Genomic DNA, 24,871 nt, shown 5'->3' with positions numbered 1-24,871 from the left:
ATATTAAATTGTGTATATAAAAATTTTTAACTGTTTTTGTAATTTTTTTTACAGGGCTTATAACTTATTTACAACCGTGGAAAAAGAAAACAGAAGTACATTACAGCAGAATCACGGCAGGAGTACTGTTTAATTCCTTGCACAAAACCACTACTTACTGAACATTTATTTATCAATGTGTTTCAGGTATTCCCTGGATAATGCAGTTCTTTGGGATTCTGCTAGGGTGACCAGGTGTCTGGTTTTGGACCGGCACACCCGGTCGAAAAGGGATCCTGGTGACTCCAGTCAGCATCACTGACCGGGCGCTTGACTGTCCGGTTTGCAGCGCCATGCAGTGGGGCTGGCAAGCTCTCTGCTAGCCACCACGCCGCGTGGCTCCCGGGTCGGGAAGCAGCCGGCATGTCTGGCTCCTAGCCTAAGGGGCTGCCGGGGGGGGGGGGGGGGTCCGCGTACTGCCCTGCTCCCACCCACAGGTGCAGCTCCCACTGGCTGGGTCAGGGCAGGGGAGGAACTAGCACGACTCGTGAGCGTTCAGCAGACGGCTGTTGAGGGGTTGCATGGCATGCATCTCTCCCGCTGCTGGCCAGCCCTCTTCTCCTCGCGCTCCTCTTGTGGCTGGGCTCGAGCTGCAGCGCGTTTGTCGCCCCATCGCCGGCACCCGGGAGTTGGAGGTATGTGTATCCCTGTCTCCGAGTGCTGGGAAGGGGACTGCACTCCCATCCCCCTCACTGCATCCTCCCCGTCCCAACCCCCCTGCACCCGCATCCCCCATCACTGCATCCCTCCTCGTCCCAACCCCCCCCGCCCCATCACCTACCATCCCAGACCTGTAGCCCTTACAGTTCTCTCCCACCCATCCTCTCCAGAGCCGCCCTCACCTTCCACAGCCCTGCACCCCATTCACCTCCATACACTGGTGCACTCCCATTATGTTCCTATACACCCATTTCCCCCACATCCTCATGCACCTGTAGCCTTTTGCCTCCCCCTGCATCCCCATCCACCCCACATACCCCCCCACCGCCTCCTCTCTCCTTCACTGCCCCCTCTTACCCCCACCCTGCTTTCATCCTTAGCCTCTTTCCCTCCCCATCCTCTTCTCCTCCCCCCCCCCAACATCTTTTCCCCTTCAGCCCATCTCCTCCCTTCCTGGCTGGGTGATTTAGGCAGCCCCTGGAAAAGTGTATGAAAAAGCATCTTTCTGTAGGCAAGTGTGTGCATGCATGCATTGTATGTGTGTAAGAGGCAGTGTGTGTGTAGGGAGGTGCATGTATTGCCGCATGTGTGTATACCCGTGTGAATAAAATTTGCAGCCTAACTCTGACTTTTATTTCTTTTGCTGGCTTGAGCACAAAAAAAATTGATGACATAAAATATGTGTGTTTTCATTTCATAACAAATTTTTAAAAGAGAAGGGAACTCTAAAAGAAATGTGTTATTTCTTAAAAAGTGAATGTTGTTGACTAGTAATTGCAGAAGAGCCGATGGATCAGACATTTCTCCCCACCTTTGTCTAGCTACATTATAAACTCTTTGTTGCAGACTCTCTCTTTTCATGTGTATGTCCAGCACCCACCACCCTGGAGCCCTGATCTTTGTTGGGGTCTCTAGGCACTAAACAACAATTGTAATAATAAATGACATGGAAGTATATGTGTTAGTGCATGCTAGAGGTGTACACATGTGTATCTGCATGTAGGTGTAGGAGTGAGTTTCTACAGATTTATTTATATAGGTGTATGGACAGGTGTGCATTTCTGTGGTTGTGCTTTATGGATTTGTATTTGGGCTTCAGGAGTGGGCCACCCATTGCTGCTGTGATAATGTGTGGTCCTAATTCCACACACAAAATTACAATAACTTTAGAGAACAAAAAACATGGAGCTGGTTATGAAAAATGGGAAGAGGGGAGGGAAAGAACCATGAAAACCTTTGTGAAATTTCATTTTTTTTAAAGTATCAGAGGGGTAGCTGTGTTAGTCTGAATCTGTAAAAAGCAACAGAGGGTCCTGTGGCACCTTTAAGACTAACAGAAGTATTGGGAGCATAAGCTTTCGTGGGTAAGAACCTCACTTCTTCAGATGCAAGAAGTGAGGTTCTTACCCACGAAAGCTTATGCTCCCAATACTTCTGTTAGTCTTAAAGGTGCCACAGGACCCTCTGTTATTTTTTTTTAAATTATCCTTTTTGACTATTTTGCAGACAGCTCTGGTGTCCTGTAACAAATAAAACCTGAAATTAGCATAATACATCTGTCAAAACAATAAATATGCTTGTTTGGGCCTTGCAGTGAAAATGAGCACGAGAGCAGGGATGGGGAAGAGCAAGCGATGGAGGGAGGGGGGATGGAGTGAGCGGGGGGCGGGGCCTCTGGAAGGGGCAGGGGTAGGGCCTCGGGGCAGTGGACGGGGCAACGGTGTTGTTTTCTGGAATTAGAAAATTGGCAACCCTAGATTCTGCTACTGTTGGCCTGATCCAAAGCCTAGTGAAATCAACAGAGATTACAACTGATTTCAAGGGATATTCAACCAGGCCCTATGATTTACTTTATTGAAGCAGGATTATAAAATGATACAATTCACTAGTTGAGAGGAATACATTTATTTCATGCTTCTTTCAATGGGAATATAAAAATCAAAGAAGGAAATTTGTGGTTATTTATCATTTTTTAAAAGAACACTGGGACTATTGTTAAACTGGCAATAATTCTGCTAAGAAATAAACATTTGATTTCAAATCCAACATGGATTTATTGGCATTTAAAATACTGTTATAATTTAATTATAGTACATAAGTACACTCCACTATAGGCCCAATCTTGTGATCCTCATTCAGGAAAAACAACCATTGAATTGGATAGGGGTTTTTCCTATTGAGCAAAATACCACTCCCAATGGACGCGCTCAAAAGCCCACTGCAGTCAATGAAAAGACTGTCACTGTCTTCAATGGGCTTTGAATCAGGGCCTATACTTGTACCTATTTATGTTGTTTGCCAGCATCTTCAAACTGTAAAAAATATTCATCCATATCATACTGATTTCTCATTTTTATTTTCTGTATTTTTAATATCAAAGGAATATTATGTTATAATATCATTGATAAAAGTCACCATTAAAAAGTGAACATTTAGCAACAGTTACTTCAACCCAGTAACTGAGGTACTGCAGTTATTTCCTATTCTAAGAACACTATACAGATATTCTGCACTACCTCAGTACCACAGATTGAACTGTTGGTAAATGTTTACTTCTTAATAGTGGCTACTGCACAATAGAGCCTTGCTAAACTGCAGTGTGCTAATCCAAACACATTACAGCTGGCACCCAAAATGGCAGTGTCTATTCTCGCAAAAAAAATTAATAGCAGATGTTTTAAGGTTTTGTGTATTTCTACACAACATACTGCATGATGTATATTTAATAGATTATGAAAAATAATTAAAAGAAAACTAAAACTGTCAAACAAAATCAATAAAATACACTTTGTGGTGCAGTATGATTACTTATCTAAAATTATTTGTTCATTTACAGATTCGGAACATTCAATAATTCACAATGGCCTGTCTAATTATTAATATGAATTAGCAAGGTTCTACCATAAGTATACTATGTTAAGATTAGGTGACTAGCCTTTCCCTATTAATCCTGGCCTTGGGGTTTCTTAGTAACCTAGCTGTTCATTAGAAGCTTAGTTGCTCATTAAAAATGACATTAGTTAAATATATAAAATAAATTTAAGCCACCTAAAGATGTCAGGCTATTTATATTGATTTGTTATGTAAGTACAGCTTTAATAGTGTGAATCATGGCTAGCATTTAATTCCAGTAGAAAAAAAAAGCTGTTAGGGCTTCAGTATCCATCCCTTCATGAGCTCCTCTTATTCTGGTTCTCTCTTCATAAAAAGCACACCTATTTACCTCTAATTAGGCTGGAAAGGGTACTGAGTAGCATTAGTCCCACTCAACCATGCTCACAGCCTTTCCCATTTCCGTTCGTTCTTTTTTTTCCCTGCAGGGAAAAAATATCTCATACAAGTCTGCGGAGTTAACAAAAGAGTAAGGTGGAATCCCTTTTATGTAATTGAGGCACACTAATGTGACAGGATCCAGCAAATTCCAGAAAGCAATGCATTCTAATATTTATTTTTAATAAACAAATGCTCTTAATTTTTTGAAAGGCTGGTCTAAATCTTTATATGCAGCACATATACCATGTTTAATATAATCCCTGATAGGCAATGATTATCCTGTCCATAAGTCCTTTTTAATTAATATCTTTCACTAGTCCTATTAAAGATAAAATTAAAAACATTCAATATTTTTCTCCTTCCTAATGTCTCTATTATTTTTTGAGATTTATTAGAATGGTGCCATTAAACATTCTATTGTGGGGTTTCTGCTCAGAATCTCATAAAAATTACATTAATTCATTAATTCTAGCCTACTGCAAAAAATACTGTGTGCAAAGTGACTCTGAGAAGAGAAGGCCAAATAGTTACATTTTGTAAGTGTCAGTATTATTTATATCATTCTGAAATATTTTTCACTATTTAGGATCATAGACTTGGGGAGATGTGGACAAGACTGAAGAGAACAGCTACCAGAACATCCAGTGATGTTCTCCACTTGTTTGGTCTTTGCAACCTTAAAGTTATTTTATTGTAGCTTTTTAGGATGAAATTATAGCATTATTTCTGATAGCAAAGGTTACAAAAATACAAAATCGTTCCCATTATAACTTCCTGTTTTCACATGGCTATAACATTACCTTTGGGGCTGAAAATTTGAATGCTTTGTCTGTGGAAAAGACTTGTGTCATGGCATGTCGTGAAAGTCGCCACTGTTCTGCAGAACAAAGCGAGGACAATGGATTCCAGAGTCAAGGGCACATCATCAAGAATCCCCTAACTCCTCTCCCTCTTCCCTTTAAACCAGGAGGACGTTAGTCTGAGCGCTTGAGCTGACCACGACTGCCACTGTACAACACAGAGAGGTCTCTAAAATAACCAAGGCTTTATAGGTCCAAAACAACACATTAAATTTCACCTAGAAAGCAACTGATTGCTTATTAAGATGTACACTGGCTAACAGAACATTCTGAACTTTCTACTATTTCTAATTTCTACAGAGCAGGTAACTGAAGAGGTTAAGTGACTTGGCAATAGTTGCACAGAAAGTCTGTGGAAGGACTAGGATTTAAACACAAATCTCGGATCTGATCAAAGCCTTCCTAATCCACTAGAGCTCTACACAAACTTTAAACTAAACAGCAGTAATGTACAAAAAGAGGTTGGGAGGGGGAAATAGAGTGTAATGTTACCACCTTCGAAATATGAAAGTCAATATGATAAAAAGACGCAGGAAGACACTCTTAGCCTTGATGACGGTAAACACTAAAAATAAGGGTAATAAACATTGTCCATTGTCATTACATTTAAAAAAACCCTCCATTTTGGCTTTTGAAGAAAGAATGGCATGATGCAGCTTCCCACTACAGTATTTCCAGTAACATCACCCCTAGATGTGCTCTTTTATAATGTAACATGGAGAACAAAGGCACTCACACGTCTCATCGTTGTCCTATGTTATCTTATTCTTTCCAGTTATGACATATACACTGGTACTTAGGCTGAATCTGAGGAGCAGTCGTGCCTTGTCTTGGCATCAACATTACTGCATCATATCATGGTGATCAACTTCTACATAGTATGATTGAAAACAAACTCACTCATCTGATACTTTACAAATCTCATCTATGAAAACCACTCACACTTCATTCATTAAATAAGCAACTTAAGTATTTTAGAAACTAGATGGTAAGGAGAGATTTTATGCATTGTATTAACAAATGTGATTTTCATTACTGCAAAATGAAGCTTATATGAATCACTTTCATATCATATTAATGCCCTGATACCAAAGAATATCCAATTCGTTGCCAGGTATCAGGAGGATCCTCTAATTATCTATTTTGTACTTAAGATGCTGCAGCAGGAAATGCCACTGAACATAAGAACGGCCATACTGGGTCAGACCAAAGGTCCATCTAGCCTAGTATCCTGTCTTCCGACAGTGGCCAGTGCCAGGTGCCCCAGAGGGAATGAACAGAGCAGGTAATCATCACGTGATCCATCCCCTGTTGCCCATTCCCAGCTACTGGCAAACAGAGGCCAGGGACACCATCCCTGCCCATTCTGGCTAATAGCCATTGCTCTAAGGATACGGTCCATAACTTGGCCACTGTGTCTTATGGCTTCCACAGTGGTTGTTTTATTGCAGGAGAACAAGGGGGAGGAACTGAGGAACAAGTGATTTAATCTGCCAGTCAAAACTCACCCCACCCCTCTTTTGGGAATTATTGTAAATATCTAGGGCTAGAGTCACAAAGGACCTTAAATGGGGTGACTCACAGCATTGCCACACATAACTTTTTGGCACCTAGAAAAACACTGGGATTCACAAACCTGAGCTAAGCATCTAGGCTCCCTATACAATGAATGGGGAGAGATAGGTGCCTCAGAATGGGATTCACAAAGCCAGCATGCTGGGTGGCTCCTTGCCTAAACTAGCCAATGTGAGGTATTTGGCCAAGGGGTGTGTGCTAACCCCTGCCACTCTCATTGAGATAAGCGCCTAAATCCAGGCTGGGGGGGGATCCCTCTGCTCATAACTTTTAGCCCAGTGGTGAGGGTACTCATCTGGGATGTGGCAGACCTCTGGTTCAAGTCCCCTCACCAACTGAGGGGCAGATGGGATTTGAACAAGTAATCTTCCCCCTCTCTAGTGAGGGCCCTTGCTACTGGGCTATGGTATATTCTGCTGTAGGGCTTCCTCAGCCTCTCCTCTTGAAGCTGTTCCACTGTCGATAAATAAAAAAAGTCATTGGAGCAGTGGGGACTGGATCCTGGGTTTCCCACCTACCAGGTGAGTGCTCTCTCTCTCTCTCTGGCCCAATGACTTCTACAATTATTTATCCTCAGTAGAGCAGCTTCAACCCCTTAAGGCTGAGCAGCGACAAATAATTAATTAAATGAAGATTGCAGAACCTCCTTCCTGACATGGGCATCAGATCTAGCCCATATATTAAGAAACTAATTTTTTAAAAATATGAATAAATCTCCAAGTAGAAGCCCTATACATTTCTCTGCCTGCTTACACCTTGTGAAATGTGTCCTTAGACCCTGGGGTACTGCAGTATAACAGGTTTGTATACAAAGTCTTCAGCTTCAGTGTTTCCTCTTCTGGGTTCTCCAGCTCTTCACTGCCCTATTATTATGCAAGCCCGTTAGACCCATTTCCACATGTGCCACAGAATGTAGGGGGGTTTGCAACCGAATTTAGGGCATCTGATAGAGCCTATCATCTCTTTTACATCTTTGAGGGACTGAGACAGGTGTCAGTGACCGACATGGAGGCCGGAAAGAAAAAAGAAAAAAAAAATCAAAAAAATTTCAGTTCAATAAAAATGAAAACTGATTTTTAATTTTTTTTCACCAAATCAAAGCAACCAAAATTTGTTTTGGGTTGACCGGAAACATTTTGGTCAACCCAAAACTAAACCATTTTTTTTTTAAGTTTTTTGTTTTGGTTTGGTTGTTTCTCACCCTTGTTTTGTTTAAATTGGTCAAATTCAAAACAAAATGCTGTTTCAAAACAAAAAGTCAACACAAAATGTTTCAAAATGAAAATGTTGAAACCAAACATTTCCAAATGGTCAAAACATTTAATTCTCCCCCCCACAAACGAGTTGTGGAATTCACAAATAGCTCTGGTACCCCCAAAATGTATTTTTCAGCAAAATTATTATAATGTCACACAGTTCTACTTGAGCTGGATTAAGTAGGCCATCTTTGACGGGAACCGTTACTTTTCTTCTTAGAGAGCGCACAGTAACAGATCTGCAATTTCCCCCAATAGATTTTGGAATTTTCTAAAACTGTCAGGAGGAGAAGCTGATGAGACTCCACTGCTGACTAGTTCTAAAAGGGGCAGCAGTCTGATCATGGGGGCGCTCATCTTCTAGCTTAATAGTATGTGCCCCCAAGAATTTATACGATGACTTGGGCTTTATAATCATATTTAGGTACTGAATAAATGGGCTCGTTAAGGTGCTACACTCAAGTCAATGGGAGCTGCTGGATGCTCAGTACTTTTGAAAACTGGCCTTTTATTTAGGTGCTCCAATATGGATTTAGGAGCCTAACTTTAGGCAGCCACTTTTGAAAATCTTGGCCAGACCATGTAATATTTATTACAGCCTTACAACATGTCTCGTGCACCCTCCTGGAGCTGTGCCCAAACCCTAGATCTCATCATCATCTGGGGAGCAGTGTCGATGCAGCAAGCTCTTGTGGCCAGCCACCAGAATAAAGATCTTTTTGTGGACATTGTTAAGCAGATGTCCATGAGAGACCACATCCGGGACGCCTACCAGTGCAGGATAAAGAGCAAATAGCTCAGGAGAACGTACACAAACCAAGGATGCCAGGAAAAGGTCTGGCAGCGAAAATGTTACCTGTCCATTTTTTGAGGAGCTGGACAAGACTTCGATCAATTACTCCACTACTGAACCCAAGAAGGTTGTGGACCCTGCTGCTGCCTCTGCTGCCCTCCTCCTCTCCCTTCTCCTGCCCAAGGTCGAGCAGCAAGAGACATCTGAGGATGAACACGAGGTGGCCAGTGAAGAGCTGTTCCTGGAAAGCCAGGGTCTCTTCAGGCTCAGGACCCTGATGCCCTCTGAGCCAGAAACTCATGCCAGGACTGAGGAGGCAGATCCTATTGCAGGAAGCTCGTTAAGCAAGTATCTAGCTTTAACATTTGTTATGCTAACTGGCATGCTAGCTTCTATTCTGATGCCTCATGCCTGCGGTCATTTTAGGCAGATGTGAGCTAGGTGCCTTTCTGAGTATCCAGCCCTGCCCCCTCCCTCGGCTCACAGTGTTCCTTTGACCCTCCCGCATACACGTTTTCAAAATGTGGCTGCTCCAGCCGGGCAATTGGCCTCTGTCTCATGCTAAAGCCTTGATTATCGAACATTTTCAAGACCAACCATGGAGGGTGCATGCCTACCTACCTACCTATTTTCCCTCCAGTATCTGTCCTGCCTGCTCAGAATCCATCCAACCTGCACCAGGGGCTAATAGCTGGATATACAACTGCACATTTTCAAGCCTGAGACTCAAAGTAAGAGCTATAGGCATCCCTGAGAGTATTGCCTTTGTGGTTTCCATTTTCTATTGGATGCCTTGCTGGCTGCTCAAACCACTGATCAAATCTCTGCACCTCAGCCTCCCTTACTCTCACAAATACTGTGCAAAATACAACATGCAGCTATAATCGTGGGCACATTTTTTCCTGCAGCTTCTAACCTATTCCACAACCTTTCAAACAGACAAATGCACACTCCACTCTCTCACATATGGCACAGCAACATCTGCACAGCAACATTCTATAGATGCAGTTGAAGGTCCATAAGCCATTTCAAGGCCTCCTTTGTGACGCTGTGGATATCATCCAGTTCACCTTAGAATCCATTTGCTAATATAGAAAGCCACAGCACAGGTGTTGATTTTAAAGTTCCAGTGATGATTTATATGGTCTGATTCATTGGTCTATCCACAAATTGGGTATGGCAGCTTCTTGTCCACACTGGTGCACAGTATTCTGCAACTGAGTACACCCGGGCCAAGCCCGATGTTCGTAGTACCAGGGCAATTGATCCCCAGCTTGTTCCCACTAACTTTTGAATAATGGTGATACGAGTCTTCACGTTAGAGGCTACTTTCTTGAGGTGGTCGTGCGATCAAGAATGACACTGAGATATGTTGTATTTCGGTCATAATGCAGTTTCACCACAAAACTCATCAGTTAAAGTATTTTGTGTGATTCTATTGTCAATGGGGGAAAGTAGAGACTACTGATTTGCTCAGATTTGACTTCAGCTGCAACTTTTGAAAGACCTCCTCCATGATCTTAAGGTCAGGTGTAAGGGTCACTTCAAGTTTGTTAAAGCTACAGGCCTGAGTTGTGAGTGCCAAATCATTGGGATACACAAACTTCTGTACTATCGTTTCATGCATATTGCTCGTGTATACATTGAAGAGTGTTGGAGCAAGTACAGAGCCTGTGATAGCTCATTATTCAAAGTGCACAGCTTGGTTTATAACCCAGTGCAACAAGACCTTATGCACGGTATATCAAATATGTGTGACAATGGCTCCAACAGTCAGTCTCCCTACTTTGAATTGGTTGGCTATGGACCAGTAGCATTAGGGGGTGGCTAGCTTCCAAATGGCAATGGCGACCAGCTTCTCCACAATTATGGGGCACCACATGTTGACACGCTGCCTTCGTAGCTCTGGGGCTAATTCAGCACATATCTCAAAAAAGGCTGCCTTTGCCATCCTCAAATTCTTACGCCACTGCTGCTCATTCCAGGTCTGCAGAATGATCCTTTCTCACCAGTCAACACTGATTTCCCAATTCCAGAAATGGTGCTGCATGCTGTGAAGCTGCTCAAGGAATAGCTCCTGTAATATCAGTTGCTTGGTGATGTCCTCTTCTTCCTCCTCCTCGTCCCACTTTCTCTGCCACCGCCACTGAAACTCCTGCTGCTGCTGGAGGAACTGGTTGTTGTTGCCAGATCATCTGCTTGGTGGTATGGTAGGCAAAGTCCAAAAACGCACATCCGAAAAAAATAATCCGAACTATACATATAAAATGATGGGGTCTAAATTAGCTGTTAGCACTCAAGAAAGATCTTGGAGCCATGATGGATAGTTCCCTGAAAATATGCAGCGGCGGTCAAAAATGCGAACAGAATGTTAGGAACCATTAGGAAAGGGATAGATAATAAAATAGAAAATATCCTAATGCCAGGATACAAATCCATGGTATGCCCAAACATTGAATACCTTGTGCAGTTCTGGTCACTCCATCTCAAAAAAAGATATATTAGAATTGGAAAGGGTGAAGAAAAGGGCAACAAAAATTATTATGGAACAGCTTCCATATGAGAAAAGATTAAAAAGACTGGGACTGTTCAGCTTAGGAAAGAGATGACTAAGGGGGGATATGAGAGAGGTCTATGAAATCATGACTGGTGTGGAGAAAGTGAATAGGGAAGTGTTATTTACCCCTTCATGTGACACAAGAGCTAGGGGGTCACCCACTGAAATTAATAAGCAGCAGGTTTAAAACAAACAAAAGGAAGTATTTCTTCATACAATGCAGTCAACCTATTGAACTCGTTGTCAGGGGATGCTCTGAAGGCCAAAATTATAACTGGGTTAAAAAAAAAGAATTAGATAAGTTCAGGACAGGTCCATCAATGGCTATTAGACAAGATGATCAAGGGTGCAACCCCATGCTCTGGGTGTCTCTAAACCTCCAACTGCCAGAAGCTGGGACTGGACGACAGGGGATGGATCACCCGATAATTGCCCTGTTCTGTTCATTCCCTCTGAAGCATCTGGCATTGGCCACTGTCAGAGACAGGATACTGGCCTAAGTGGACCATTGGTCTGTCCCAATATGGCCATAGTTATGGTCTTATGTGCATCTACTACACTGCACTGATGCAGCCTTGCAAAATGTCCATACTAGCTGTCTATTAATAGAAAGAAAAAAGGAAAAAAATCTTAAACTCTGAAACTGAATAGTTCCATCAGATCCAGTGCTGGCTAGTTTAACCATGAAAACTAAAAGCATTGTCCCCTTGGAAAAAATGTAGTTCACAGGAATTGGAAGCTTTTACTGAGCTGTGACAGTACTATACTATACAGTATCTTTAACTCAGTAAAAGCTTCCAGTGGTTTTAACCTACAGTATCCTAAAGCATCTTCTAATCAAGTGACTATGGAAATGCAGCCAGATGATCTTATGCTGTTTTGCAATTACTGCTTAGACAGTTCATGAATTTAAAGACTTACCAATAGCAGAAGAGAAATTGCAAGAATATTTGCTACTTCTCTGTCATTTAGCTATGCAAATCCACTGGGACAGAGAACCCTGATCTGGGGACTAATAATAATATAATTAATGGAGATATCCCATCTCCTAGAACTGGAAGGGACCTTGAAAGGTCATTGAATCCAGCCCCCTGCCTTCACTAGCAGGACCAAGTACTGATTTTGTCCCAGATCCCTAAGTGGCCCCCTAAAGGATTGAACTCACAACCCTGGGTTTAGCAGGCCAATGCTCAATCCACTGAGCTATCCTCCCCCCCTCCCATCCACTGATTCAAAATCCACTGAAATCAATGGAAAGACTCCCGTATATTTCAATAGGCTTTGGTTGTGGAAGGGATAGGCAACCACCTTACCAGAATAGGGTATGTAGCCCCTCAAAGAATGGCGGACAGATCTCAAGTAAATGGCAAGACTCCACACTCAAGCATGTCTTTATGGCTCATCAGGCCCATGTTTACCCATGCAGTAGCCACTGGGGCTTGAGTCTCTCCTTGGCTGACAACCCTGAAACACAGTTAGTTGTCAGTCAGGGAGACTGATGCAGCCCCTTTAGGGTCCCCCAGCTGCCTGCAATCAGCCAGGAGAACCAACCCCACCATCTGGATTTTGAAGAGGCGCTGCACATGTTCAGGGCCTCCCTAACACCACTCCCAAGTGCCCAGTAGGGCATGAGTCCATGACTTCCCATGCAGAAGAGGCCAGTATGGACAGCCAGGTCCAGACTACACAGCATGGACAAGGAGTGCCACAACTCTTGGGAACTGCAGAGGCTTCTGTGGGTGCAGGGCCAGGCAGCTTTGCCTGCTCTGTGTTGTGGAGGCTGCTAGGTTCAAGATTTAACCAAATTTACTTATGTTTGCCATGGTAACTAAACTTAAGAGATCAGAATTCTTAGTAGATTGTAAAGTCACAAAAGAGTTCTTTTGGGGTGAAATTCATCTGCCGGTGAAAGCCCACACAAGCCCTCTGTGCTGATCCAGACCTGTCATACCTGCTTGGGGAAGGGGATGTGGATAGAGCACCTGTACAAAGGAGACCTCTCTCTCCTTCTTCACTGAGGAAGTGGGCTCCACGTTAGCTCTGAATAGGCCAGCATGGAGGGAAGTGTCGGGGGTGGGGTAGTTTTGTAGTCCTGGATTGCTGAGTCTGTTGATCTAGTACTGGAAGCCCCATCTGGGGCTTGGAGGGACAGCAGCTGCTTTTCCAGTCCCTAGATTGGAAGAATATTCATGGAAACGCTGCACTTGGAGTCCCATGGCCTGCCCCTGGGCTAAAGGATGGACTCACCACAACCCCACTTAGTTTCCTGCACAAAGCAAATTTACTCGTGTGTGTGTGTGGGGGGATTTCATCCTTGATTTGTATGTGCAACTGTCAGTTGTCACTCAGGCAGAACTCCTGTTGAAATCAATTGGAGTCTTGCCTGGATGCAAAGTACAAGATTTATCCTGTTATTAGCATTAGTGGCAGTTTCATGCACACATCAGAAAGAGGCTACTTCTTAGAGCTAGCAGGATCTTGAGGGCCTGTTGTTAATGTTAATTTGAAAACTGCGCTGGCATATTATGTTCAGGAAATCCAGTACCACAGGGTTAACCATCCGCCTTTTTACTGAATGCAAGGCAGTGAGGAAATTCATTGCTAGGTGCTGTCTCTAATTATTTAAAAGATAATTTGCATGTTACACAGAGACAAATTATCTCCCAGGTGACAGCTGTTTCACTGTGTCCATTCCTGGCAATGGATGTCATGCCAGGAAAATCTGAATAGACACAAAGGGATTAAAACAGAGCTAGGACTTTCTTGCCTTACAGTAAGGGACTTCCCCAAGACAGAGTTATCATAAAAAAGGAACAGCAGGAAAATACATATGGCAAAAGTACAATAAGTATGAGAAACTTAACTGATTAGACTGTGAGCACTTTTATAGGCCTACTTCGCATTTACACTAGGGTCCCTTTACACCACTCTGGCCGTGTAAAGGGGCCTTAAAATGGGTGTAAATGTAATGTACTTAACATAAATGAGAATCTTGTGCTCTCTGACTGCAGGACCATAACGTTATTATGACACTGCGTTTTTTCTTTGGATAAAAGCCTCAAGGCTTGAGACTTAATCTCACAAGAGATGCAGAAACATAATGCTTTATATTTTATTTCTTTCTAATGGGTAGCTTTTAAAAAGATATATATTATGGAATACTTTCAAAGTTCTATGCAAGTGACGTACTCTAAGGGAAGATGCGTGACTGACAGGGATATCAGGGACAGTTGCAGATTGCCCTATCTCAATAGAATTATTTATTATAGAAAAAGCAGGTAGCACCACCTATTACTAAAGTTGCCCGACACTTCCCATTGTAAGATCCTTTTTTCAGTTGCTTATAATTTTGCCAAACTTTCAACATTTGGGCTGAATTCTTCTATGTCCGTTGTTTGTTAGGACTGACGTTTTTGGAAAATTTCAGCCAAAACAGTTCAGCCATTTCCAAGAATGAGACTAGGGAAAAATACTTGTTTTCTCCATGTTAAACATTTTTGGCAACCTTTTCTTGAGAAGCTTCAGTGCCTCATGCTTTGGGGCAGAGCCTTGAAATTTGGCAGAGGGGTAGTGCTGAGGATAATACTACCACCACCCGCACTGGGGTGTTGTGAAAATAAAATGTTTATGAAGCCCTCAGATACTCTAGTGTTGAGAGCCACAGAAAAGCCCATGAGGAAATTAATAATTCTGTCTTCAGAGCAAGGTTTGAATAGTGTGAAGTAAATAAGGCCTGGGGCCACACAATGAACAATGAGGGGAAAACAAAATATTGAAAAGCTGCTCATTAAGGGAGAACTGTCTATCCCGTGCACGGAATGAGGTGGGGTCCTGTGGAAAAAATAGTATGTCATCAAGTATGCACAAGGAACCTTAATTCTGGCATATCCTAATTTTGGAGTTCTTGACTTTGCAACCTTAATGATGTTCTTCTAATGTAATTTTATATGTGAGTGTGTGTGTTGTGATTTATAAAATATTTAAAGAATATACTAATACAGGGGTCGGCAACCTTTCAGAAGTGGTGTGCCGAGTCTTCATTCATTCACTCTAATGTAAGGTTTCGCGTGCCAGTAATACATTTTAACGTTTTTAGAAGGTCTCTTTCTATAAGTCTATAATATATAACTAAACTATTGTTGTATGTAAAGTAAATAAGGTTTTTAAAATGTTTAAGAAACTTCATTTAAAATTAAATTAAAATGCAGAGCCCCTCGGACCGGTGGCCAGGACCAGGGCAGTGTGAGTGCCACTGAAAATCAGCTCGCGTGCCGCCTTCGGCATGCATGCCATAGGTTGCCTACCCCGTACTAATAACTATGGAGACTTTGTGCTCCTAACTTTGTCCTCATTCACATAGTGTCATCAGGCATGAATTCACTGGTACATGTACAGATTAGGAAAGTGAACTAATAACACCAATTACTCCCCTCTTGACTAAACATTATGTTCACCTTCTGCAACAAGTCAACAACATTGAACTTGACAGAAGATTAAGATATTTTCAAACTTTAAAAAAAACAAACAAAAGGATTACTGAGAAGATGTAGCAGTACTTCCTGGAACAAAAATGACCTTAAACTCTGTTGTGTGGCTGGATAGCTCCTTTATAAAATGGCAATAGTATATCATAGTCTATGTTATACATTCTCATTCACAAGGAATCCACCAATATGGAAACGGGCTACTGGGTAACCATGGCCACCAGCACTTATGTAGGCAACTCACCAAATAGAAATTTTGAGACCGAAGAATTCCTGCTATATATAGCCAGGATCTGCCCTGCAAGACGGTTGTTCTACCTCCATCTGACAGAAGCTGCTCGCTGTGCCATATTGCTTTAAGGAAGGCCTGCCACTTTGGTTTTTGCGGGCAATTTGTTTCCATCTTTTTCTCTCTTGTTATATCTTCTCTATTGCCTCAGACCTCCCTCTTCCCTGGCAGGCTGTAGAGGAACAGACTACAGTGGGAGGAGGCAAGAGCAGCTGAGTTCTGTCTGCTAGTGTCTCATTCCCCCTGCTGCAGTAGACTGTCTTTCCCTTGGCTCCTCAACAAGCAATTTGAGCATGTGGCTTAGCTCCTGGTGCGAAGGCATTTCAGCCACCAGATAATCCAAGGTTACACAGAGAAAGGCAAGGCCTGTGGGACATGTGGCCAGACCTTGACTGAAGCTGGGGATTCTCCCTGCATGTGTGACTCTCCTGGGATAAGATAAGGTAACCTTGTCTGCCCCAATCACCCGTTACCCCTGTGATACTGGCTGCCCCAAATCCTCCCATTGTGTCATTCAAGGGGTCTTCATCTATCCAGAGATTGAAAATGTACCTCTTACGAAAGGTTTGTGCCTTGTCCTTAATTTGCAACCCCGACAACTGGCTTGTGGTTTCTATGGGGATTCTTTCTGGAGGGATCCCAGGATCCCAGCATGAAGATAAGGACACAGGTGCTTTAGAAGCAAAGGAGACCTATAGGTTCGTGGGTGTAATTACAGAGAAATGACCTACATATTCAGAAAGTTAATGTCTCATCTACCCCAACCATATCTGTAATACTGTGTGCAATGTTGTTTGCACAGGATGTTCAAGGGTTTGTCAAACTGTGGAGGAAGACAGCAAAGTTCATTGGATGGGTGGGGGGGGCACGGGGAGGACCTGCCTTATGGGCATAGACTTCAAGAGTCAAATATGTTAAGCCTTAAAAAAGGGTGATTGAGAGGGGACTTAAGCCTTGTGTATAAGTACTTGATGGGCTCGTACAAAGAATCTAGGGCAAAACCTGTTCACACTACAGGCTAAAGGTACAATACAAGACCAAGAATTAAAGCTCAAAGAAGTTCAGACCAGATATCCATTAAGGCTTATTTCAAAAGGTTATTAGTGTGTGTCTGCGTGAGAAGGGGGGGGGAAGGCTACCGGGGTGCTCTGTGCAAGAACAAAGTAAACAATGCTGTTCTCTGATGACAGTTGAGAGCCTTTGCTAGGATGAATAATTAGCCATCTCTTGCTCTCTCTCACTTCCTTTTACTGGTAATTCCTTCTAAGCAGTAGGCTACAATTACTGTTTTTCTCAGCCACAGATTTTCTTATGTGAAGTTTCAACCACTGCATTTTGGAGCAGGGGTAGGAAGCCCTGACTGAAGTAGTGTGCTGTGCCAGTGTCAGCTTCTTCCTGTTATTACGTTTACATTCAAAGAATGCCTCCATCACCCCCAAAGGATTCAACAGTGCTGAGATACCTGGGGGGTGGAGACACCTAGGTATGCAATAAGGGCGCCTTTACTTCAATGAAGGCAAACACCAGCCCCTATGTCATTCCCCTGGGCTTCCCAATGTGAAATCCTGATGATATGTACAGTGAGAATCCTTTAATTTTTAGGAAGCAAAACCAATTCAACTGGTGTTAGCTGTTGGAACCCATCGTAGTGATTTCATTTTGCCCAGCTGTCTGAACACAAGTATCCTGTAAACAGTAAGTGTTAATGAGGTCAATGTAAACAAGGTAGCCCATTTCAAACAGTTGACAAGAAGATGTGAGTATCAGCGGGGGAAATTAGGAAATTTTGGAATTTTGTTCGGTGGAAAAACATCACAATTTTGAAGTGTTGACATTTTGGAATTTCGCAAGGAATGGGAATTCTGGGTTCTGAACACCTCTAATTGAGACATTTTATTGCTTTGTTTGGTTTTTTAATACATGGTGAGAGTTCTCGCTTCCTCATATGTCCCACGGAGTAAATCCAAAAATATGCAGTCAGAAGTGATTCATGCTCTCAATACAGCACTATTTATTCATCTGATGGTGCATTTTGGCATCTACAAGATGACATGTCCTTGCAAAGCTCATCAGTATCAATTACAGGTTTGACCAAAATTGTAGGTGTAGCATTTCTGCCACTACTATAAATACTGCTGAACCTGTCGCCTGCCTCCTCTCATACAGAAAGCCTTAGCGACCATGTTGCTATTGAAATCATGACTCTGCCATCCACTGCCACTTCTGATATTACTGCCTTATGATGTCAGCATCACCACTAATACTGCTGGATCTTTACAAGAGAGAATGAATCAGTGGATGGAGAAACAGAGGAACCAGAAGGGGTCCTGAACTTGGCTGAGTGGTGTATATAAAACCACGTCTAACATGAAAGAATGAAAGTCAATAAAACAAGCTAACGATCCGTCCTTCTCTGAATTGCTACAGAGCTGTATAGGCACTTTAGACAGCAGCAGAGGAAAAGGGAACAACTGCTGCTTCTGCCAAGGTCAAAAAACAATTGCTAACCATTCATCTTTCCTTTTGCTGCCACTGGTGTGAACCTTGCTAGCATGTCTAACAACAAGTGACAGTGTAACCATGTCTGGGCCCATAACAAAGGCAAAAGTGTCGGGAACATTTTGTGGTTCATGGTAAAGATGTGGCCACAGCTGCATGCACACACTGTAACACAAATATAAGCAATTAAAAAGACTGATGACATCTAACTACAACCAGGTTATTGAATCACTTTCATGGTAAATCTAAAAATGTATTAACTGAGCAGTATCAGTGAAAATGTAAAGAACGTTGCCATCTTAGTCCATCCCTACTATAGTGATCTCATTCTCCCTCAGTATCTTATTCTTTAGCTGCTATTGGTAACACACTCTTTACTTTAACTTTACATTTGCTATGTGCCATACCTTTTCTGTAAATCAAAATTAACCTTTCCCGTAAATAAAAAACAATCTCTGATATATTAATAAATCAGAAACTTCACAATCCTCTATGTAGATTGCCATAGGAAAGACTTCCCTAGCGAAAAATGGTTCGTACTTGCATAGAAACATTGACCTGGAAACATTAAAAACTTATGATGTCAGCATCACCACTAATACTGCTGGATCTTTACAAGAGAGAATGAATCAGTGGATGGAGAAACAGAGGAACCAGAAGGGGTCCTGAACTTGGCTGAGTGGTGTATATAAAACCACGTCTAACATGAAAGAATGAAAGTCAATAAAACAAGCTAACGATCCGTCCTTCTCTGAATTGCTACAGAGCTGTATAGGCACTTTAGACAGCAGCAGAGGAAAAGGGAACAACTGCTGCTTCTGTTCAAGTAATACATTACTGTGGGGTTTTTTTCATCTGGTTCAACCCTATCTTCCTGCACAGGGTAGGGAGAACAGACCAGCAAATAGCTAAATGCCAGAATATTTACATGGAAGAGAGATCTCAGGAGGAGAAATAATACCCCACACATCTGAGGGTTCTTGACAAGATGCAGGTCCAGTCCTGGCTAAGGGAATGGGAATACTTTTCAAAGGACTTCACTATTTAAGGTGACACTTGGTAACATGTTCCTCCCCAAAATGAATACAAAAAAACCTTCCATCATTAACTGAGGAGGGGAGGGATAGCTCAGGGGTTTGAGCATTGGCCTCCTAAACCCAGGGTTGTGAGTTCAATTCTTGAGGGGGCCATTTAGGGATCTGGGGCAAAAATCTGTCTGGGGATTGGTCCCACTTTGAGCAGGGGGTGGGACTAGATGCCCTCCTGTGGCCCCTTCCAACCCTGATATTCTATTCTATGTACGCCAGCTAACAAATGTACATGGCGCTATGTGGCCCAGCGTTCTCATGCAAAACAACACCTAGCACAGTGGGGTCCTGTTCCATGACTAGGGCTCCTAGCCACTATGGTAATGCTAATAATAATAACATTAATTATAATAAAGCAGGCTGGTATCAGACTGCTTGGGAAAAACAACATGCTGCCTGAACAAGAGGCAAAAACCTGTCTACTGGCAGACATGAAACTGCCTTGACTGCTTCGAGAAATGTAACTTCAAAACCCACAGGGTGGCAATACTGGATTAGTTCACTGGTCCATCTAATCTGATTCTGCCCCTGGAAGTGACTAGTACCTAACGTTTAATAGGCAAGAGGGCCTTGTCCTTAATGCATCTCTGCAACTGTTCAATGCTTAATATGTGCAATAAAGTACTTTAATATGTGCAATAAAGTACTTCCTGAAAGAGGGAATCAGTCTTATGTTCTGAAGTATATGATCTGGTTACTTTCTTATCATTGTTTCAGGCTGAACAACTGAAATTATTATTCATCTTCAAAGACAAAATATTTTCTTTAAATGGAGTTAAGGCTGTAAATGCTCATTTGTTCTTTAGTAAAAAGCCCTATTGGAACCTTGCAATTATATTAAAAACAAATAAAACAAAACAAAACTGGAAGCCAGGAAATTCTAAGTGAGGGTTATATTTAAATTTTTGAAAGTCTGGTTCCTGTGATTTTCAGGAAGCATTCCCACATCCCCATGTTTATCAGTGCACAACTGCTTTGGTACATTAAGGAAGAGGGCTTTCAAAGTCTTTGAAATCAGCAGGAGTGCAGAAGTTGGGGAAATATATATGCTGATTGTGAAATTTCTAAAGTTTGTAAAGAGCTCACAAGCTTCTGAGAAGTTCAAAAGATTTTGAGTGGGTATCTCCAACATGAACCATGCAACAATTCCAAAAATAAGCACACAGAACCATAGGAATTGCCAGACTGGATCAGACATGTGGTCCTTCTAAACCAATGCCCCGATTCAGACAGTGGCCAGCACCAGATGCTTCAGAGGAATGTGCAAGAAATCTGGAATAACCTGCCCATAGGGAAAGTTTCTTCCTAACTCTAAATAGTCAGGATTGGTTTCTGCCCTGAAGCAGGGAGGTTTATATCCCTTCCAAAACTCTTGGTTTTTAATTCTTTAATTCTTACTACAGTTTCTCTGGATATTCTTGCTATCAATATAAATGTCCAATTCTTTTTTGAATCCAGCTAAGCTTTTGGCCTCAATGTTATCTTGTGGCAGTGATTTCTACAATGAATTGTGCGCAGTGTGAAAAAATATTTCCTTTTTCACTTTCCAATTTCAGTGAACACCCCCTTTGTTCTCCTCTCCAAGGTACACAGTTCCAGTCTTTTCAATCTCCCTTCGTATGAGTTTTCCCATGCCTCTAATGATTCTCCCTGCCCATATCTGAAGCCCTCCCTTTCTGACAGATACTGAAGGCGGGAGAGGGATAGCTCAGTGGTTTGAGCATTGGCCTGCTAAAGCCAGGGTTGTGAGTTCAATCCTTAAGGGGGCCATTTAGGGATCTGGGGCAAAAATCTGTCTGGGGATTGGTCCTGCTTTGAGCAGGGGGTTAGACTAGATGACCTCCTGAGGTCCCTTCTAACCCTGATACTCTCTATGAAGATTGAAGATACTGAATCAGGGTGACTAGAACTGAATACAGCTATCCTGGTGTGGGCTCACTTTTGATTTACATAATGGCACTGTAATATATACAGTATTATGCTTTATCCCATTTTGCTTTTTCAACTGCTACTGCACATTGAGTAGAGATTTTTCACTGAACAGTCTGCTGTGAAGACCTGGTCTTTTTCTTGAGTTGTTGCAGCTAATTTAGCATCCATTAAAGTGTATGAGTAGTTCAGATTATTCTTTCCTATGTTAATTATTTTACAGTTGTAAACATTAAATTTCATCTGCCACCAGGCTGCCAATTCACAAGCTTGGATACATCCTGTGAAATTACTCTCTGTCTTGTCTAGTCTTGACTAACCTAAATAATTTTGTTTTATCTGCAAATTTTGCCACCATCTGCAAATCATTTATAAATATACTAAACAAGACCGGATCTATTTTGGAACCTTTTGGCACCCCACTGTTAACCTTTTACCATAATGAAAATTTACTATCCACTCCTACTCTTCCTTTTTTGTCTTTTAGTCAGTTTCTGTTCCAGGACAATCCTTGGTGCCTCTCACACCATGACTACTTAGGTTCTTTAGTAGACTCTTGTGAGGGATTTTATGATGTCAACTAGTTCTTTTTTATCCACTATTTTACTGACATAGTCAAAGAATTCTAATAAAGAACTGATGCATAACTTTCCTTTGCAGAAGCTATCTTCAAAAGCACTGGCTCTGACTGAGGACTGCTAAATAAAATAAATGTAGAGTGTCTATAGGCCAAGGCACTTTTGAGATATGACATTGCTAAAAAGCATCAGAAGACTTCAAAAACACTTTCTCTCATTTTTCAAACACTCATATCCTCAAAATACCTTGTTTAATTAGTCAAAAATTTCCAAAAGGAACAAAAAATTCTCTGGAAGGAGACATAAGAAACAGAAATAACCAGGCCTCTTTTCCAAAACAGGGTTTACTGTCTCTTATCATTTGAGAGAAGAATTTTGGAACTGGGCTCTGCCTCAGAATTCCTAGTCCAAAAGACTTCCTCATACCTAACCACAGATGGCACAAGCAGATCAGCTTTATAGAGAATCCATATAACCATCCCCCTGCTGAGAACTGGTATGGGGACCTCTGTTGTGCATCCAGGTAGAATCCAGGCCCAGTTTGCCAGCAGGAAAATTGATTTAAAGTTAAAACACTTCCCAATGGTCCACATTTACACAAAGGACATGAAAAGTCTAGAGGGGAAAGTCCATAGAGTCTGTTACATGCCAGGTAAGCAGCCACAAACTAATCAGTGCAGGAATGTCATGACTAGATCCAATTCCATACATAACACATTACTTCAAATATTTGCAATGACCTGTGACTAAAAACTGTTTCATGAAATTCAACCAAACTTTACATAAACATTCTCCTTCGCCTTCAGAGTAAGTTTGGTAATTTTGAGGCCAAATTAATTTTCCAAGCCCAGGTTCCAGGGGTGCTAAAATTAGGCTTTTTAAATAAAAGCTGGTTCCAACCTTAATAACACAGCAGCTACCACTCATCTATAATACAATTTTGGGAGCAGAAAGAAAGTCTCTCTCTGAAAGACTTTTGCTGTTAGACAGCAATGAATGACAGCCAACTTACTGAAAGATTTATATACATACATGTGTGTTTAAGAACCTTAGTTTTCCAAGTATTCCAGGGCAGCAAATAGACTAGTTAGGCATAGAATACATGCTGTAATAAAAGGAAACACTAATTTTATTCAGAAAGCAGAATTTGCTCTCATCTTACCTATAAAGATCTTTGATCAATCCCTCCTTCCAGCGAGAACAAAGATTGTTAAGGACCCGCTCATGCTGGCCAAACAAACAAATGTAGTTGGAGACAGGGAAGGGCTCCTTTGAAAGGCAGGTAATGGTTTCTACCATACAGTATTGGTTGACATGTATCCTGAAGTAATTCCCCTTTGTTGCATCCCCTGTTATGATTTCCATCCCCTGGAACAAAAATAGTATGAATATTAAGAAAACTATTTAGACTGAGGGGATTTTCCAGTTGGCACATGTATAGTATCAGCTAAAACTGATGTTACACATCCTGATAGTTACACTAGTTCTTTCTGAAACTAACAAGATTTTAGTAGCAAATAGCAGCCATAGGAAATGTAGTTTATAAAGCAAGGCACCTTAGTAAGGCTGATGGCACAATCATAGAAATGTAGGACTGGAAGGGATCTTGAGAGGTCATCTAGTCAAGCCCCCTGATCTGAGTCAAGACCATTTCTGACAGATGTTTGTGTAATCTATTCTTAAAAACTTCTGACAGGGATTCCCTTGGAAGCCTATTCCAGTGCTGAACTATCCTTATAATTAGAAAGTTTTTCCCTAATATCTAATTTAAATCTCCCTTACTTTAGCTTAAGTCCACTACTTCTTGTTCTACCTTCAGTAGACATGGAGAACAATTGATCACTATCCTCTTTATAACAGCCCTTAACAGATTTGGAGACTGTTAAAAGATCTCCCCTCCACCTTCTTTTCTCAAGACTAAACATGCCCAGGTTTTTTAACTTTTCCTCATTGGTCAGGTTTTCTGAACCTTTGATCATTTTTGTTTCCCTCCGCACTCTCTCCAGTGTGTTAACATCTTTCTTAAAGTGTAGAGACTAGACCTGGATACAATGCTCCAGCTGAGGACTCACCAGTGTCAAGCAGAGTGGGACAATTACCTCCCATGTCTTACATGCGACACTCCTGTTAGTACACCCCAGAAAGATATTAGCCTTTTTGCAACTGGATCACATTGTTCACTCATATTCAATTTGAGATCCACTATAACCTCCAGCCCCCTTTTTCAGCAGTACTATTGCCTAGCCTGTTATTCCCTATTTTGTAGTTGTGCATTTGATTTTTCTTTCCTGAGTGTAGTACTTTGCACCTGGCTTTACTGAATTTTATCTTGTTGACTCAGACCAATTCTGCAAATTATCAAGGTTATTTTGAATTCTAATCCTGTCCTCCAAAGTGCTAGCAACCCCTCCCAGCATGGTGTCAGCCATAAATTTTATAAGCACTCTCTCTAATCCATTATCCATGTCATTCAAAAATATTGACTGTATTGGACCTTAAGATAGACCACTGCAAGACCCTGCTAGACACGTCCCTCCAGATTGACAGCACCCATTGATAACAACTCTTTGAGTATGGTCTTTTGATCAGTTATGCATCCACCTTATAATAATTTCATCTAGACCACATTTCCCTAATTTGCTTATGAGAAAGTCATGTGGGAATGAGTCAAACATCAAGATATATCACGTCTACAGCTTCCCACCTATCCACTAGGCCAGTATCCCTGTCAAAGAAGGGAATCAGGCTGGTTTGGCATGATTTGTTTTTGACAAATCCATGTTGGCTATTACTTATACCCTATTATCCCCTAAGTGCTTACAAACTGATTGTTTAATAATTTGTTCCAGTAACTTTCCATTTATTGAAGTTAGTCTATAATTCCCCGAGCTCTCTTTGTTCTTTGTTGCTATTATATTTGCCCTTCTCCAGTTCTCTGGGATCTCAACCATTCTCCATGAATTCTCAAAGATAATCCAAAATTGCTTCATC

At 41.8% G+C, this 24,871-nt stretch overlaps 1 protein-coding gene across 1 annotated transcript in view; it reads right to left on the bottom strand.

The window, feature by feature from the left end:
- The window catches only part of CFAP61 (cilia and flagella associated protein 61), a 180,899-nt gene that overhangs the window by 13,404 nt on the left and 142,624 nt on the right, over positions 1 to 24,871 (bottom strand). Inside the window, exon 25 of the mRNA XM_065401500.1 lies at positions 23,043 to 23,248. Within this exon, the coding sequence (XP_065257572.1) occupies positions 23,043 to 23,248 (206 nt within the window). The remainder of the gene's footprint in view (positions 1 to 23,042; positions 23,249 to 24,871) is intronic.

This window comes from Emys orbicularis, chromosome 3, assembly GCF_028017835.1.
Source record: "Emys orbicularis isolate rEmyOrb1 chromosome 3, rEmyOrb1.hap1, whole genome shotgun sequence".
NCBI classification, from domain to species: domain Eukaryota; kingdom Metazoa; phylum Chordata; order Testudines; family Emydidae; genus Emys; species Emys orbicularis.
Note: the sequence above shows the minus strand (reverse complement) of the source record. Positions and strands in the feature narration are given on the sequence as shown.